At 48.3% G+C, this 15,000-nt stretch overlaps 1 protein-coding gene across 1 annotated transcript in view; it reads right to left on the bottom strand.

Annotated features, from left to right (window-relative positions):
* Window positions 1-15,000, bottom strand: part of il1rapl1a (interleukin 1 receptor accessory protein-like 1a) — a gene marked incomplete at both ends in the record, with an annotated part of 229,204 nt that overhangs the window by 139,096 nt on the left and 75,108 nt on the right. Inside the window, 2 exons of the mRNA XM_083639036.1 lie at window positions 1,257-1,296; window positions 9,748-10,033. Of these exons, the coding sequence (XP_083495162.1) occupies window positions 1,257-1,296; window positions 9,748-10,033 (326 nt within the window). The remainder of the gene's footprint in view (window positions 1-1,256; window positions 1,297-9,747; window positions 10,034-15,000) is intronic.

Raw genomic sequence — 15,000 nt, 5'->3', positions numbered from 1 at the left:
TGGACACCTTCCTACAGTAGGTGGGGTTCCTGTGGACAAAAAGCCACTGTCAGAGACATGGACACCTTCATGCAGTAGGTGGGGTTCCTGTGGACAAAAAGCCACCGTCAGAGACATGGACACCTTCCTACAGTAGGTGGGGCTCCTGTGGACAAAAAGCCACTGTCAGAGACATGGACACCTTCATGCAGTAGGTGGGGTTCCTGTGGACAAGCCACTGTCAGAGACATGGACACCTTCATACAGTAGGTGGAGTTCCTGTGGACAAAAAGCCACTCTCAGAGACATGGACACCTTCATACAGTAGGTGGAGTTCCTGTGGACAAAAAGCCACTCTCAGAGACATGGACACCTTCATACAGTAGGTGGGGTTCCTGTGGACAAAAAGCCACCGTCAGAGACATGGACACCTTCCTACAGTAGGTGGGGTTCCTGTGGACAAAAAGCCACTGTCAGAGACATGGACACCTTCATGCAGTAGGTGGGGTTCCTGTGGACAAAAAGCCACTGTCAGAGACATGGACACCTTCATACAGTAGGTGGAGTTCCTGTGGACAAAAAGCCACCGTCAGAGACATGGACACCTTCATACAGTAGGTGGGGTTCCTGTGGACAAGCCACTGTCAGAGACATGGACACCTTCATACAGTAGGTGGAGTTCCTGTGGACAAAAAGCCACTCTCAGAGACATGGACACCTTCATACAGTAGGTGGAGTTCCTGTGGACAAAAAGCCACTCTCAGAGACATGGACACCTTCATACAGTAGGTGGAGTTCCTGTGGACAAGCCACTGTCAGAGACATGGACACCTTCATACAGTAGGTGGGGTTCCTGTGGACAAAAAGCCACTGTCAGAGACATGGACACCTTCATGCAGTAGGTGGGGTTCCTGTGGACAAAAAGCCACCGTCAGAGACATGGACACCTTCCTACAGTAGGAGGGGTTCCTGTGGACAAAAAGCCACTGTCAGAGACATGGACACCTTCATGCAGTAGGTGGGGTTCCTGTGGACAAAAAGCCACCGTCAGAGACATGGACACCTTCCTACAGTAGGTGGGGTTCCTGTGGACAAAAAGCCACTGTCAGAGACATGGACACCTTCCTACAGTAGGTGGGGTTCCTGTGGACAAAAAGCCACTGTCAGAGACATGGACACCTTCCTACAGTAGGTGGGGTTCCTGTGGACAAAAAGCCACCGTCAGAGACATGGACACCTTCCTACAGTAGGTGGGGTTCCTGTGGACAAAAAGCCACTGTCAGAGACATGGACACCTTCATACAGTAGGTGGAGTTCCTGTGGACAAAAAATAATCAACACAAAGAGAGAAATGTGTTAATTAAGAGTGCACCTCCCACCTAGGCCACAGACTCTTTGTGGCACTCCCCCTTCGCAGGAGACTGAGATCTGACAGAAATAAAACCTCTCGTCTCAGGGACAGCTTCTTCCCAACTGCCATCCGCCTCTTCAATGAGGCCCGAAAGCCCACTCTTGTTCTTGTTTAATTGTTGTTATTGAGTCTATTTCTGCAATAACTGCACTTACGCTACTAACGTTAACGTTAACAGACTGCTCGTTGCTTCGGAAGCCGCCATACTGTTTTACCAGCGGCATCCCTGATTGGCCAGTTACGTTGTCAACTACGAGGCAGGTCCCTGATTGGCCCATGCACTTTGCAATTTCTGGAAATCGCTGGGGCCGGGCTGGAGGGCAGAACGAAACAGAATGTGAGGTTATGTGATCAGGATGGTTTACCAGATTTTAAAAAGCACTTTCTTAATCTGCATGTCTCTCTCTCTCTATCCAGCTTGCCTCTATTCACACTACAAACAAACCCACGTTCATACCACACAGATGATCACTGAGATGACACACACACACACACACACACACACACAAGAATTTTGTGTTTGCTCTCTTTAATTCCTTTGTATATGTTCTACCCTGTGCTTCAGTAGCCCTCTCGCTGTGTGTTTGTGGGGTTAGCACGCAGTAACGACGTGTTCAGCAGCTTTACTGAGTCAATGACTCAGGCTCACCACCACTATTGGATTTATGGAGGAGTCGGCCGGGCCTGCGCATGCTAATCAGAGAGGAGACTAAACACAGAGAGAGAGAGAGCCTAGCAAGAGGAGGGAGAGAGAGCCGCTTAGTCATCACAATGATGCAACCACCACCCCACCCACCCACTCACTCCAACATCCTCCACCCCACCCACCCACTCACTCTCCAACAACCTCCACCCCACCCACCCACCCACCCTCCAACATCCTCCACCCCACCCACCCACCCACCCACTCACTCTCCAACATCCTCCACCCCACCCACCCACCCACCCACCCACCCACTCACTCTCCAACAACCTCCACCCCACCCACCCACCCACCCACCCACTCACTCTCCTACAAACTCCACCCTACCCACCCACCCACTCACTCTCCAACAACCTCCACCTCACCCACCCACCCACCCACTCTCCAACAACCTCCACCCCACCCACCCACCCACCCACTCACTCTCCTACAAACTCCACCCTACCCACCCACCCATTCAGTCTCCAACAACCTCCACCACACCCACCCACCCACTCACTCTCCAACAACCTCCACCCCACCCACCCACTCACTCTCCTACAAACTCCACCCTACCCACCCACTCACTCACTCTCCAACAACCTCCACCCCACCCACCCACCCACCCACTCACCCTCCAACAACCTCCACCCCACCCACCCACTCACTCTCCTACAAACTCCACCCTACCCACCCACCCATTCAGTCTCTAACAACCTCCACCCGACCCAAACTCAGTCTCCAACAACCTCCACCCCACCCACCCACTCACTCACTCTCCAACAACCTCCACCTCACCCACCCACCCACTCACTCTCCAACAACCTCCACCTCACCCACCCACCCACCCACTCAGTCTCCAACAACCAACCCACTCACTCTCCAACAACCTCCACCCCACCCACCCACTCACTCTCCAACAACCTCCACCTCACCCACCCACCCACTCACTCTCCAACAACCTCCACCCCACCCACCCACTCACTCTCCAACAACCTCCACCTCACCCACCCACCCACTCACTCTCCAACAACCTCCACCCCACCCACCCACTCACTCTCCTACAAACTCCACCCCACCCACCCACCCACTCACTCTCCTACAAACTCCACCCCACCCACCCACCCACCCACTCACTCTCCAACAACCTCCACCTCACCCACCCACCCACTCACTCTCCAACAACCTCCACCCCGTGCACACTGGCTGGCCAGAGGTGAAGGATGCCACTCTGTGTGCTGCCATTATCATTGACTGTGGCTATTACTGTAACATCATCATCATCATCAAAGCCTTCATCATCTCCATTCCCATCACAGGTGCCATCAACATGATGCAATTCCAACCGTGACCTGAGGGGGCTGAGGGGTGGCCTATGTGTGTGGGTGCGTGGGTGGGTGGTTGGGAGAGGGGGGTGGCGTTTTCCCCTGCACCACCCTCATTTGTCTCTATATGTGTCTCTGGCCCTGGACTGGCTAGTGGTAGCCTGTGTGTACAGTACAGTCATACAGGCTTTCATTTCATTACATTACATTTACTGCCGGCCAGATGCTCCCATTCACAGTAAATGACAGGCTTTCATATGATCTACTCAGGTTATAGGAGCAATAAGGGAGTCACCTCTGTCGCATAAACACCTCTGACCCCCTGGGGCCATAAAACACACGCACGCATGAACACACGCATGTGTGTGCGGAAACACGCACCTGTGCACACACACACACACACACACACACACACACACACACACACACACACACACACACACACACACACACACTCTCTCACATACACACACACAAACACACACACACACACACATACTGTACTCACATACACTCACACACTCACATACACACACGCACGCACACACACACACACACACACACACACACACACACACACACACACACACACACACACACACACACACACACACACACTCATAGACAACCGGGGCTACTTGCAGGTGTGGGAGACTGGTCAGGCACAGTTGTGAGAAGAGTGAAAGGGAGAATAATGAGTGGGAATGAGAAGGGGAAAAACAGATTCTAACTGGAGGCGGTTAAAGGGTTAAAAGGGCGGAAAGGTGAAAACGGTGGAAAATGCTGTAGGAGGCAAAAGTATGGTAGATACAAGTTACCGCAACAGAGGGCCACGTCCTCTTGCTGCTGAAGTGTAACATTATCGACTCATTGCTACCTCAATGCTAAGAGTGGGAAGATACTTGTAGGCTTATAGAGTGTCCAAATAAAGAACAAATACAAGCACACAAGCCCGCACTAGCAAATATGTGCGCATGCAGGCGAAGGCAAATAGATATACATATAGAGAAATACATATAGCTTATAGACACAGTCAGCTCTCCCTGGAATAAATGGTGACAAGATGGGGAGATGATCATTAATAACCTCTCACAGTCAGACACCTGCGCCTTTGAAGTCCCTAGGGAGCCAATAGGAAAGCACGGGGCCTCTCTACCTGTTAAATATTCACAGCGGGGACCCTGTGGCATTCTGGGAAGGTGTCAGTGGCCCTTGATTGATGGACAGTTGGGGGTCGCCGCAGCGTCCCGCGGTGTCTTTCACGTCTGTCACATTCTGTTTGAGCGGAGCTGCTTTGGGACATTAGTCTGCGGCTCACGTCAGCTGTGATTCTCCACACATTACCATCCCGCACGCTGGATAATGTAATCACGGGAAGGAAACGCACGTGGTTCAGCCACTCCAGAACACTTATTATGAGTTATTATTATGTGAATTCACTCATCAGGTGAAAAACGCACATGTGTGTGTGTGTGTGTGTGTGTGTGTGAGAGAGAGAGAGAGAGAGGGGGAGACCCTACGCAAGATGACATGGAGAGGAAAGAGAGACAGAGGAGTGTGCAAAGGAGGGAGAGAGAAACATACATGTACTGTAGAGAGGATGAGAGAGAGCAGAGAGAGAGAGAGCACACACAGAGAGATTGCTATGTAAATGAAGTCACCTTCACACAAGAACTGGCGATTAGACTTAAATTTCCAGACAGAGAAGGACAAAGATAACTGCCCCCCCCCCCCCCCCCCCCCCCCCACACACACACACACACACACACACACACACAAACACAAACAGAGATTCTGTGTGCCTCGTATCTTCTTCTGGAAAACATCTGGATGGTTTCAATGCAAAGCTGAATTTAACCCAGAGGGATTTACCTACAGTACCTTTATAGCTACAGTACACAACATGGCCAGAGCGCAGCAACACAACAGTATGCTGCTATCTACAGTATATGTTCTGGCTGAATACTCTTTTCTGATGGCCAGCATCCATGCACACCGCCCCCCTAACATACAGTACATGTTTTTGCACACCGTCCCCCCTAACATACAGTACATGTTTTTGCACACCGTCCCCCCTAACATACAGTACATGTTTTTGCACACCGCCCCCCTAACATACAGTACATGTTTTTGCACACCGCCCCCCCTAACATACAGTACATGTTTTTGCACACCGCCCCCCTAACATACAGTACATGTTTTTGCACACCGCCCCCCTAACATACAGTACATGTTTTTGCACACCGCCCCCCTAACATACAGTACATGTTTTTGCACACCGCCCCCCTAACATACAGTACATGTTTTTGCACACCGCCCCCCTAACATACAGTACATGTTTTTGCACACCGCCCCCCTAACATACAGTACATGTTTTTGCACACCGCCCCCCTAACATACAGTACATGTTTTTGACGGTGGGAGGAAACCGGAGCACGCGGCAGAAACCCACACGAACACGGGGATAACATGCAAACTCCACACAGAAAAGGGATGGACCGGGGTCGAACCCGGAGCCTTTTTTGCTGTGAGGCAGCAGTGCTAACCACTGAACTACCGTGCGGCACATGTACTGTAGTTCGGCTCAAGTTTAATTACTGTTCTAAATTCATCTGCTACCACGTTATACCTGCTGTACAGTAGCTCTGTCGAGTCAGCCAGCCAACTAGAGATTGTGATTTCCCAAACCAAATAAATACAAAACATACATGTATAAACACAAAACTGCCTCGCTAGCATAATTTGCTAAGATATCTGCTTAAAATATTTTTTTCCCATGACAGATTTAGCTACTACTGCCGCGAAATTCACATTCATATTTACTATAGCATCGTGTCACCTACATGTACAAGAACTAGAATCCTTCATCATGACAATGGTAAGCTCTTGCTTCATGAGCTTTCGATGATTTTGAGTGCAGAACTTTCACCAAACATTTGTGAAAGCTTTTATTTTATATTGTTGGCAAATGACCATAAGCGGGATAATCAACGAGTAGGGCTATGTGAAATGTTTTAATGCATTTTGCATCGGGCGGTTCTTCGCCTCCACGTCGCGCATAAAAAAAAAAAGATGCACACCTACTTGTTGATTATCTCTTACATATGTATATAGTGTCAATGAAATGTGCAGCAGAAGTCTGCTAATCCAAACAGCATTGGGAGTGCAGGTCGTTAGGAGCCACTGAAATATTCTTAGGACTCATCTTCATTGAAGTGATGATGTTGATGTTGATGCAAGTGCCCACACGTTCTGAAATGTCCTTTACACCATTGACAGTTAATATGCTTTTAATTGCATGTATCGGTAATTAGATTCTAATGAGTCACCACATATATTTTTGCCTTGCTTCATATTAAGGTAATTAAGCAGGTCAGTTCACATGGAGAACATGGGATGGAGAAATGAAGGTCTACTATATACAAAATGAGTATGTGGGGGGGAGAAGACTCACTCTCTCTCTTTCTCTCTCTCTCTCTCTCTCTCTCTCTCTCTCTCTCTTTCCCTCCCGCTCTCTCTCTCTCTCTCCCTGTAGTGAGTTGTAGGGGAGAGTGTTTTGGTCATATGTGCGAAAATGTGTGACTCAAAAGCTTACCCTCTAACAAAAAGACAATTGATTTCAGCTCAGAGGCAAATCTCTCACACTGCTCTGATTAGGGTGTCTGAGAAGTTGGAAATCCCCCCAAGTTCAACCCGCGCATGCTGAGAAAGAGACCCGGGGGCACTTTTTAGCTTTTACAACTGTAGCGCTCTCGAGAATTACAGTACGCTGTGAATTTCAAACACAACATCTAAAATAGGAACAAAGCCCCGTTAGAAGACAAATCGACAGCTCTGCAATTATAGTGCAACAGTGACATCATCAATGACATCATCGGTGACATCATCGGCTCCGTGAGTGTGAAGGCCTAAAAATGTAAAATATTGCTGTAGTGCAGATTTTTTCAGTTCTTTTGCACCAGATTCATTCCAGTGTTTTGGCAAATTTTGGTGGTGATCTGAGCAACAGTGCGCCTTGAAACTCTGAACAAACAACAGACAGCTCACCAATTACAGTATTAAGATAAGATAAGATATGATTTGTCAATAATCAAAGACAACCAGGAGATTCATTTACAATGAGACTGTCTGGGAACTTGGGAAGCATTCATGTCAGATTAGTCCAGTGCTTAATTTGTGTCGGATCCTGTAAGATGACTTCTAGCTGCACATGCAACATGTTTTATTGCACGATTCGCTGACAATATTGTTTCCTACATTCAAAATCGATATCCTATGAAAGTATTTGTATTGCATATTGAAGTAACTACTCAAATCAGCAAATGAAATTGCAAAGTGCTCTAGCCAATCAGCGACCCGCCTCGTAGTTGACATTAGATGTAGATTCCCTGCCTAGCAACACAAGGTTTGCAGGTTCAAGTCCTCGTGTTACCTCCGGCTTGGTCGGGCATCCATACGGGCACAATTGGCCGTGTTTGCAGGTGAGAGGCTGAATTAAGGGTATGCATCCTGGTCGCTGCACCAGTGCCTCCTCTGGTCGGTCGGGGCATCTATTCGGGGGGGAGGGGAACGGATGGAGTAGCATGAGCCTCCCACACGCTACATCAGGAAGCTGGAAGTCCTCGTGAAAAGAAGCGACTAGCAACTGCACATGTATTGGAGGAAGCATGTGCTAGTCTACAACTCTGCCTATCGGCAGAGGGGGTACGGTGGACCAACGGCCAGGACAGCAGGGGGAATTGGCCAAGATTTCTCCTCCAAGCAAAACGGGGGAGAAATCAGGAACAAAACTTGAAAAATCAACTGCTCATTTAAGTTTGTTTTTCATTAGTTATTTGACAATATAAAAAGGGGGGTATAAAGTCCTGATTGACAGCTGTGACAGCCACTCTCAAACCTCTGTCAAACGAGGGGGCCGGAGGGGTCGGAAATGGAGACGCGTTGTCCATCCTTTCTACAGTCAATGCTCCACACTGACCTCATGGTCAAGCACTGGATTAGTCCTGCAGAGTTCAGTCATGAAACACAGCGTGCTGTGGGGGTCTCAGTATGTTGTGGGGGTCTCGTCTCAGTATGTTGTGGGGGTCTGGCCACAAACAAACACACTCCCCTGGTCACATGGAGTGTATTCTACTAGCCTCTGGGACTTTAAGAGGCCCTTTAACTGGCTTCATTAAAAACGGTGAAATGAAGAGCGGCAATGAGCCATTTATTGAGGGATGTTCTCCACTGTAAAGGTTAATAAGTTACTGCCACCTAATTATGCATGTTGTATTAGGAAGAGTGTCTCTGTAACGCCCCCACTAAAGTGTGTGTGTGTGTGTGTGTGTGTGTGTGTGTGTGTGTGTGTGTGTGTGTGTGTGTGCTTTTGTTTTTGTTTAATTATCTCTTTGTCCATGTATCTCCCCTAGCCACTTCTCAATGGACTGATCACTCGCTCGCTCGCTCTCGACACTCTCTCTCTCTCTCCTACACACACACACACACACACACACACACACACACACACACACACACACACACACACACACACACACACACACACAAAGAGAGCCATACACCAAACAGTCTCTCATACACTGTAAAAACTGACAATCTTAAAGGGACACGCCAACTTTTTGGGAGTTTCGCCCATTTGCCATATCGCTCATACATAACCAAGATACACAATACTTTTCCCGTCACTCTCTGTGCACTGGACGACTGTAGCTTACTGTATGTAGTAAGCTACAGTCGTCCAGTTAGTTAGTATCGCCAATGCATTGGAGGAAATGGTACAACCGTTCAAATTCACCAAAAACACACATTTCTAACAGCGGCAAAAAGCTATATGTACTGTACATGTTGTGGCACGGAGAGTGCCGGTAAAGGCATTGTGTATCTTGGTTATGTATGGGCGATATGGCAAATGGGCGAAACTCCCAAAAAGTTGGTGTATCCATTTAAGTAATTCAGTCCCTTTTTTTTACCAGAAAGATCTGCTAATTGGGTGACCTAATTTAATTTGTGGCCAATGCAGTTTTTCCTGTTTTAGCCCTAACCCTAACCCTAACCCTAACCCTAAGTTACTACAATATCTTAAAATAGGGCAGATCACTGCATTAGTACATAGACACTAGTAGAGAAAAACCCTTGAAAAAAGTTAAATTGTCTCACCCTGAACAGAGTTGTTTAAGAAAGTAAGAACGATTTTTAAAACTGGTTAAAAAGCAGATTTTGCAGAGCGAGTTTTTCCACAGCAGTTCCCTCACACACATCCTGGCTGTAGTCTTGCTCTACATTCATTCTCTATCGCCCACACGATCAACATCACCAGCGCCCCGTCATTCCTCCCTCTCCCTCCGTCGTACCGTAGGACGCAGGAGTAGAGGCCCACGTCCTGCAGGTCGGCCGGTCTGAACCAGATGGCGTCCTCCTCCTTGCTCATGCGCACGCCGTCGAAGGAGATGGGCTCCTCGAAGTCTCCGTGGCCCAGGCCCGAGCTGCGGTACCACATGAGGCTGAGCCCCACGCTCTGCGCCTGACTGTAGTTGGCCCGGATGTAGCCGTAGAACAGCGCGCACTTCAGCCGCACCGGCTCGCCCTGCAGCACCCGGTACTTCAGGTAGTCCACCGACCAGTCTGTACAGCCATCCACTATGTAGGGCGAGAGAGAGAGAGAGAGAGAGAGAGAGAGAGAGAGAGAGAGAAAGAGAGAGAAGCATTCGTCAACATTGGGTGACATAGTATGGATTGAGGAAATGGGGATCGGCCACCTGTGCACTAAAAAAAGGCATTAAAAATGTATGAAATATGTATGAACACATACTGGTGCCAAAGTGGTTACAGCACATCTTTATTGCACTGGCACTAAAGTAATGTTCTGCAGCTTCACATATATTAGCCACCTAGAGGAGATGAGAAGGAAGGAGATTACCAGCTTTTAAACCATACAGTATGCTGACATCTCTCCTCTCCTCTGTTCTCTTCTGTTATCCTGATGCTGCTCACACACTCAGGGCATGTGAGACACCATGTTATCCTGATGCTGCTCACACACTCAGGGCATGTGAACCACCGTGGCCTTGGAAGACACAGTGTAGACATTCTCCAGCAACACTATCCAAACACTCAGCCACTCTGACATTGGGGAATGCACTGTAAAATATCTCCATAAATGATGTCAGGCTGCTGAAGTGCTGAGGATGCAGCACATCCCCACTGTCAGCCAGTGCAGGCTTATTAACGGAACAGGCCTAGAGCTCCTCATGCTATATAGGCTTTTCCTTGTCTAGCAGTTCTCTGGACAGACAGTTTTCCATAGGCTCCACAATCACACTTCCCCCCCCCCCCCACACACACACCTTTTCCTCCCCAATTTTACATGTCAATTTCCCCCTGCCTAAGCGATCCCAGTCCTGCTCCACCCTCTCTGCCGATCTGGGGAGGGTGTAGACTCTCACATGCCTCCTCCAATACATGTGAAGTCACCAGCCGCCAGCGAGGAGTTTCACCAGGAGGACGTAGCACGTGTGGAGGAACAAGTCGTTATTCCCCCCAGTTCCCCTCCTTGCTGAACAGGAGCCGGACCGACCAGAGCAGGTGATAGTGCAGCGACCAGGATTCATACCCCACCGGCTTCCCCACCGCAGACACAGCCAATCGTGTTTGTAGGAAACGTCTGAACAAGCCGCAAGTACCGCTACTGGGAATTGAACCCGGGTGATGGTTTGGCTCACAGTTTTATGCTATGGCTAGAAGGCTAGCTCCTTGGCTTATAATTCTGACCTTACACCACCCTAGCATCAGGTTTCACAATATGTCAAAGGTATCGACTAAAGCTACTCTATCTGACTTAAGGTGACCACATTTCTCAAATGAAAATCGGGGACATTTCCAGTCCGGCAATCAATATATCATTAAAATATCCAATGTTATTACCTATGAAATAAAACAGGGGGATGATTCCGGTTTCATTTACTTTGCCCATGGCTGTTGTAATAAACAGTGTCGGCTTCACAAAGAGGCCCCTGGTGCCCCCCCCACACACACACACACTTCATTCACTGTGCCCCTTTACAAAATGTCACTGTGTTCTCCAGCAGCATTAGGCCTGGCCGTCCAAACCTACAATGCCGAATGTTTCATGAAGAGCCTCAGATCTCAAAAAGTGTTTTCCGTGTAGCCTAGTCCTCCTAAGTGCTGCTTTTTCATTGTTCAGGATTTCCTGAAAGAGCTGCAGCAAAACATGTAAACACTTGTTGGATGTCTGGATCAATGGGTGACATAAACATGTGATGCTTATTATGCTTTTAACCCGCCCATAAGCCTCCGGCAACCTTTCTGCTTGAGTGGTTGGCCAGTGGTTACGTCTGTAAAGGGTAGACTCATTGGACTCATAGAATCCATTCTCATTCATTTTCAAAATTCATTATTTAGCCCCCCTCCCGACAAGGTAGCATGGCATTGTTGGTCCCAATGGATACTGTAGGTCTTGCAGTTTCAGACGCCAGTAGAAAATCGGGGACATTTTCGGGGACAGCGCCAGCCGAGGACAGGTCAACAAAAACGGGGACTGTCCCTGAAAATCGGGGACGTCTGGTCACCTTAATCTGACTTGACTGAGGTTGGCCTGCATCTCCAGCTAGGTTAGTGCGCAAGGCAAGCTAAAACTAGAAAAGCTCACCTTACAGATAGAATCACTGCTAAGATGCTGAATGTATCTCCTGGCCTAGATGTAAGTGTAGATGTCTACCTCCTATTAAAATGTGTAGAAAGATGGGTAAGTACAGACGATGAGGCGGAGAGGGGCGTCGCGCCTGAAAGGACATGATTGTTCCAACAAAGACGTTAGCCCAGCCCCTCAGGCACTCTGCTCTCTTTCATTTCTAATGAGCTGATCTCTCTCTGTTCCCAAGCTACCCAAGGTTAACCTGTGGCCCACTATCAGTCTCTGACTAATTAGCTCTACCATTTGCTTATACACTAGGCGTGTGTGCGTGTGCATGTACGAGTACGAGTGAGTGTACATGTGTGTGGGTGAGCAAGAGAGAGAGAGAGAGAGAGAGAGAGAGAGACAGAGAGACAGAGAGATAGAGAGACAGAGAGACAGAGAGACAGAGAGACAGAGAGAGAGAGAGAGATAGAGAGACAGAGAGATAGAGAGACAGAGAGAGAGAGAGAGAGAGAGAGAGAGAGAGAGAGAGATAGAGAGACAGAGAGAGAGAGAGACACACAGAGAGACAGAGAGATAGAGAGACAGAGAGAGAGAGAGAGAGAGAGAGAGAGAGAGATAGAGAGACAGAGAGAGAGAGAGAGAGAGAGAGAGACAGAGAGAGAGAGAGAGAGAGAGAGAGAGGTGGTGAGATTGTGGTGAGATAAAGTAATAAGAGCCCTGCTGTGTGCCAGTCTGTGAGTGATACAGAGCCTCACAGGAACAACTATGCTTGTAATTAATACTCTTAATTACCAGAGAAGGAATGTGTCTTTGTGTGTGTATGTGCGCATGTGTGTTTGTGTGTGTGTGTGTGTGTGTGCGCGTGTTTTTCTTGTGCGTGAGTGTGGGTATTCCCTATACGAATGGGTGTCTGCCCAATTATTCCTGTTAATTAACAGTAGGCTAGTCTCCATACGTGTACGTGCTTAGATACAGTGTGAGGGAATCAGAACCAAAGCGGGTGTGCTATGCGGTAGGGGGATGGTGTGTGTGTGTGTGTGTGTGTGTGTGTGTGTGTGTGTGTGAAATCTAATAATCTAATTATCACTCCTAATTATCAAAGCAGGGCCCCTTCTGTTGACAAGACACAAACAGGCATGCCTGCCCTCTCATACGTGCTTATGTGCACCGCTCTACCTAAGCCTCGATGGAATCTGATTATGCAACTATTCAGAAACCCTACTGACATTTCTATCTGCGACCAGCAGCAGCTGTACGTCGCTCTGTCGGTCGGTCCACAAAACATTTCCCTACCCTTTGGCAGCCACAGTTTTCGCCCTAGGAGTCTGAAATTTGGCACAGCGGTCAAGTGCGTGTGTGTTTATGTTCATGCCAACTGCCTAAAAAGGGGGGGGGGGGGTTCCAAATTGCAGGGTGGCAGAGGCAGAGGCACAGTAGGGCGGGTCCTGCCATCCTGCAGGGTGGCAGAGGCAGAGGCACAGTAGGGCGGGTCCTGCCCCTGCAGGGTGGCAGAGGCAGAGGCACAGTAGGGCGGGTCCTGCCCCTGCAGGGTGGCAGAGGCAGAGGCACAGTAGGGCGGGTCCTGCCCCTGCAGGGTGGCAGAGGCAGAGGCACAGTAGGGCGGGTCCTGCCCCTGCCATCCTGCATTTGGGAAATTGGTGGTGGGGGGTTCAGTATGTGTGAGAAGAATGCATGAATGTGTGGATGCATGTGTGTACGTGGTCGCAGCTACAGTATTGCGAATTTCCGCTTGCTAGTATAGAAGATAAGTCTGATTGCTTTGGAAAACAGAGCGATATTTTTGAATGAGATATAAATACCATCCAGATAAGAATGTTCTTCCTCTGATTTCCATTTCAGCCAAGAAAAAAAGAACACAGCTTGCTTATTTTCACATGTCATGCATCGGTCTTCTTTGATAATCCAGTTAAGCGTTAGACAGGCCTCTAAAAAGGAAGGTATTGAGATATCGATCAGAGATACCTTGCACCACAGACAAGTGTTCTTCCATATTGACATGGAGGGCAGTAGGTGAGTCTAATCAGCAGGGACAGCACAGCCACTTCCATCAGCCTTCTCTTTATTCACCCTCTACACTTTCACGGATCATGTGACCTCTGCCTCTCTCTCACACGCTCTATCTCTCTCGCCCCACCTGCAAAAAATAAGTACAATCTTGTATTCAAATGAGCTTGTATCCTGTTAAACAGTGAAAAAGCTATACAGAAAACAAATAAAAAAACTTTGAACAAAAAAAAAAAACAGTGAAAAAGCTGCTCACTGCTCAGTGTGTCCAATATAACGCTAAACGTTTGCATACAAGGTGATCTTGGTGGGGCCACTTACTCATGTTTGCGTGGTCTGAGAGAAGAAAAGGCAGAAAGAAAGTTTCAGCCAAGTGGCCTTCATCAGGGCAGAGTCTGATGGTTGCTCCGCACACCTGTGCTATTTCACTAACCTTCTCCCTCCTAAACAAGTGTGCTTTGGACCTGTGGAAGAGACCACGCAAACACCAGTTAGTGGCCTCTGATGCACGTTTTTTGGGCTTGTATCCACAAGAGAGGGGACCGAGCCTTTGAGGCGGTCGCCCCAAAGCTCTGGAATGAGCTCCACCAGGACTGAAAACCTCTAAAAAAGCTTCTGTGGAGATCTTCAAGGGGCAGCTGAAGACCCACCTTTTCAGACAGGCGTTTGGACTTTTGTAGATGGAACTGTTGATTTTGTACTCAGAACTCTGAGTCTGTATGTTGTGTATTATCCTTACGTCCTTTTTGCTGTATTTTATATTTTGTTGGATTTTATATTTTGACTTTAAACCACTGTGAAGCACTCTGTGCATCTGTGCTGAGAAGGGTGCTATACAAATAATGTTTTACTTACTTACTTACTTACTTGTATCCTGATTCCCAAACAAACAGCCATTTGCTTCAATGACACTGCCGCCATC

This window comes from Poromitra crassiceps (assembly GCF_964638095.1).
Source record: "Poromitra crassiceps genome assembly, chromosome: 6".
Classification (NCBI taxonomy): Eukaryota; Metazoa; Chordata; class Actinopteri; order Beryciformes; family Melamphaidae; genus Poromitra; species Poromitra crassiceps.
Note: the sequence above shows the minus strand (reverse complement) of the source record. Positions and strands in the feature narration are given on the sequence as shown.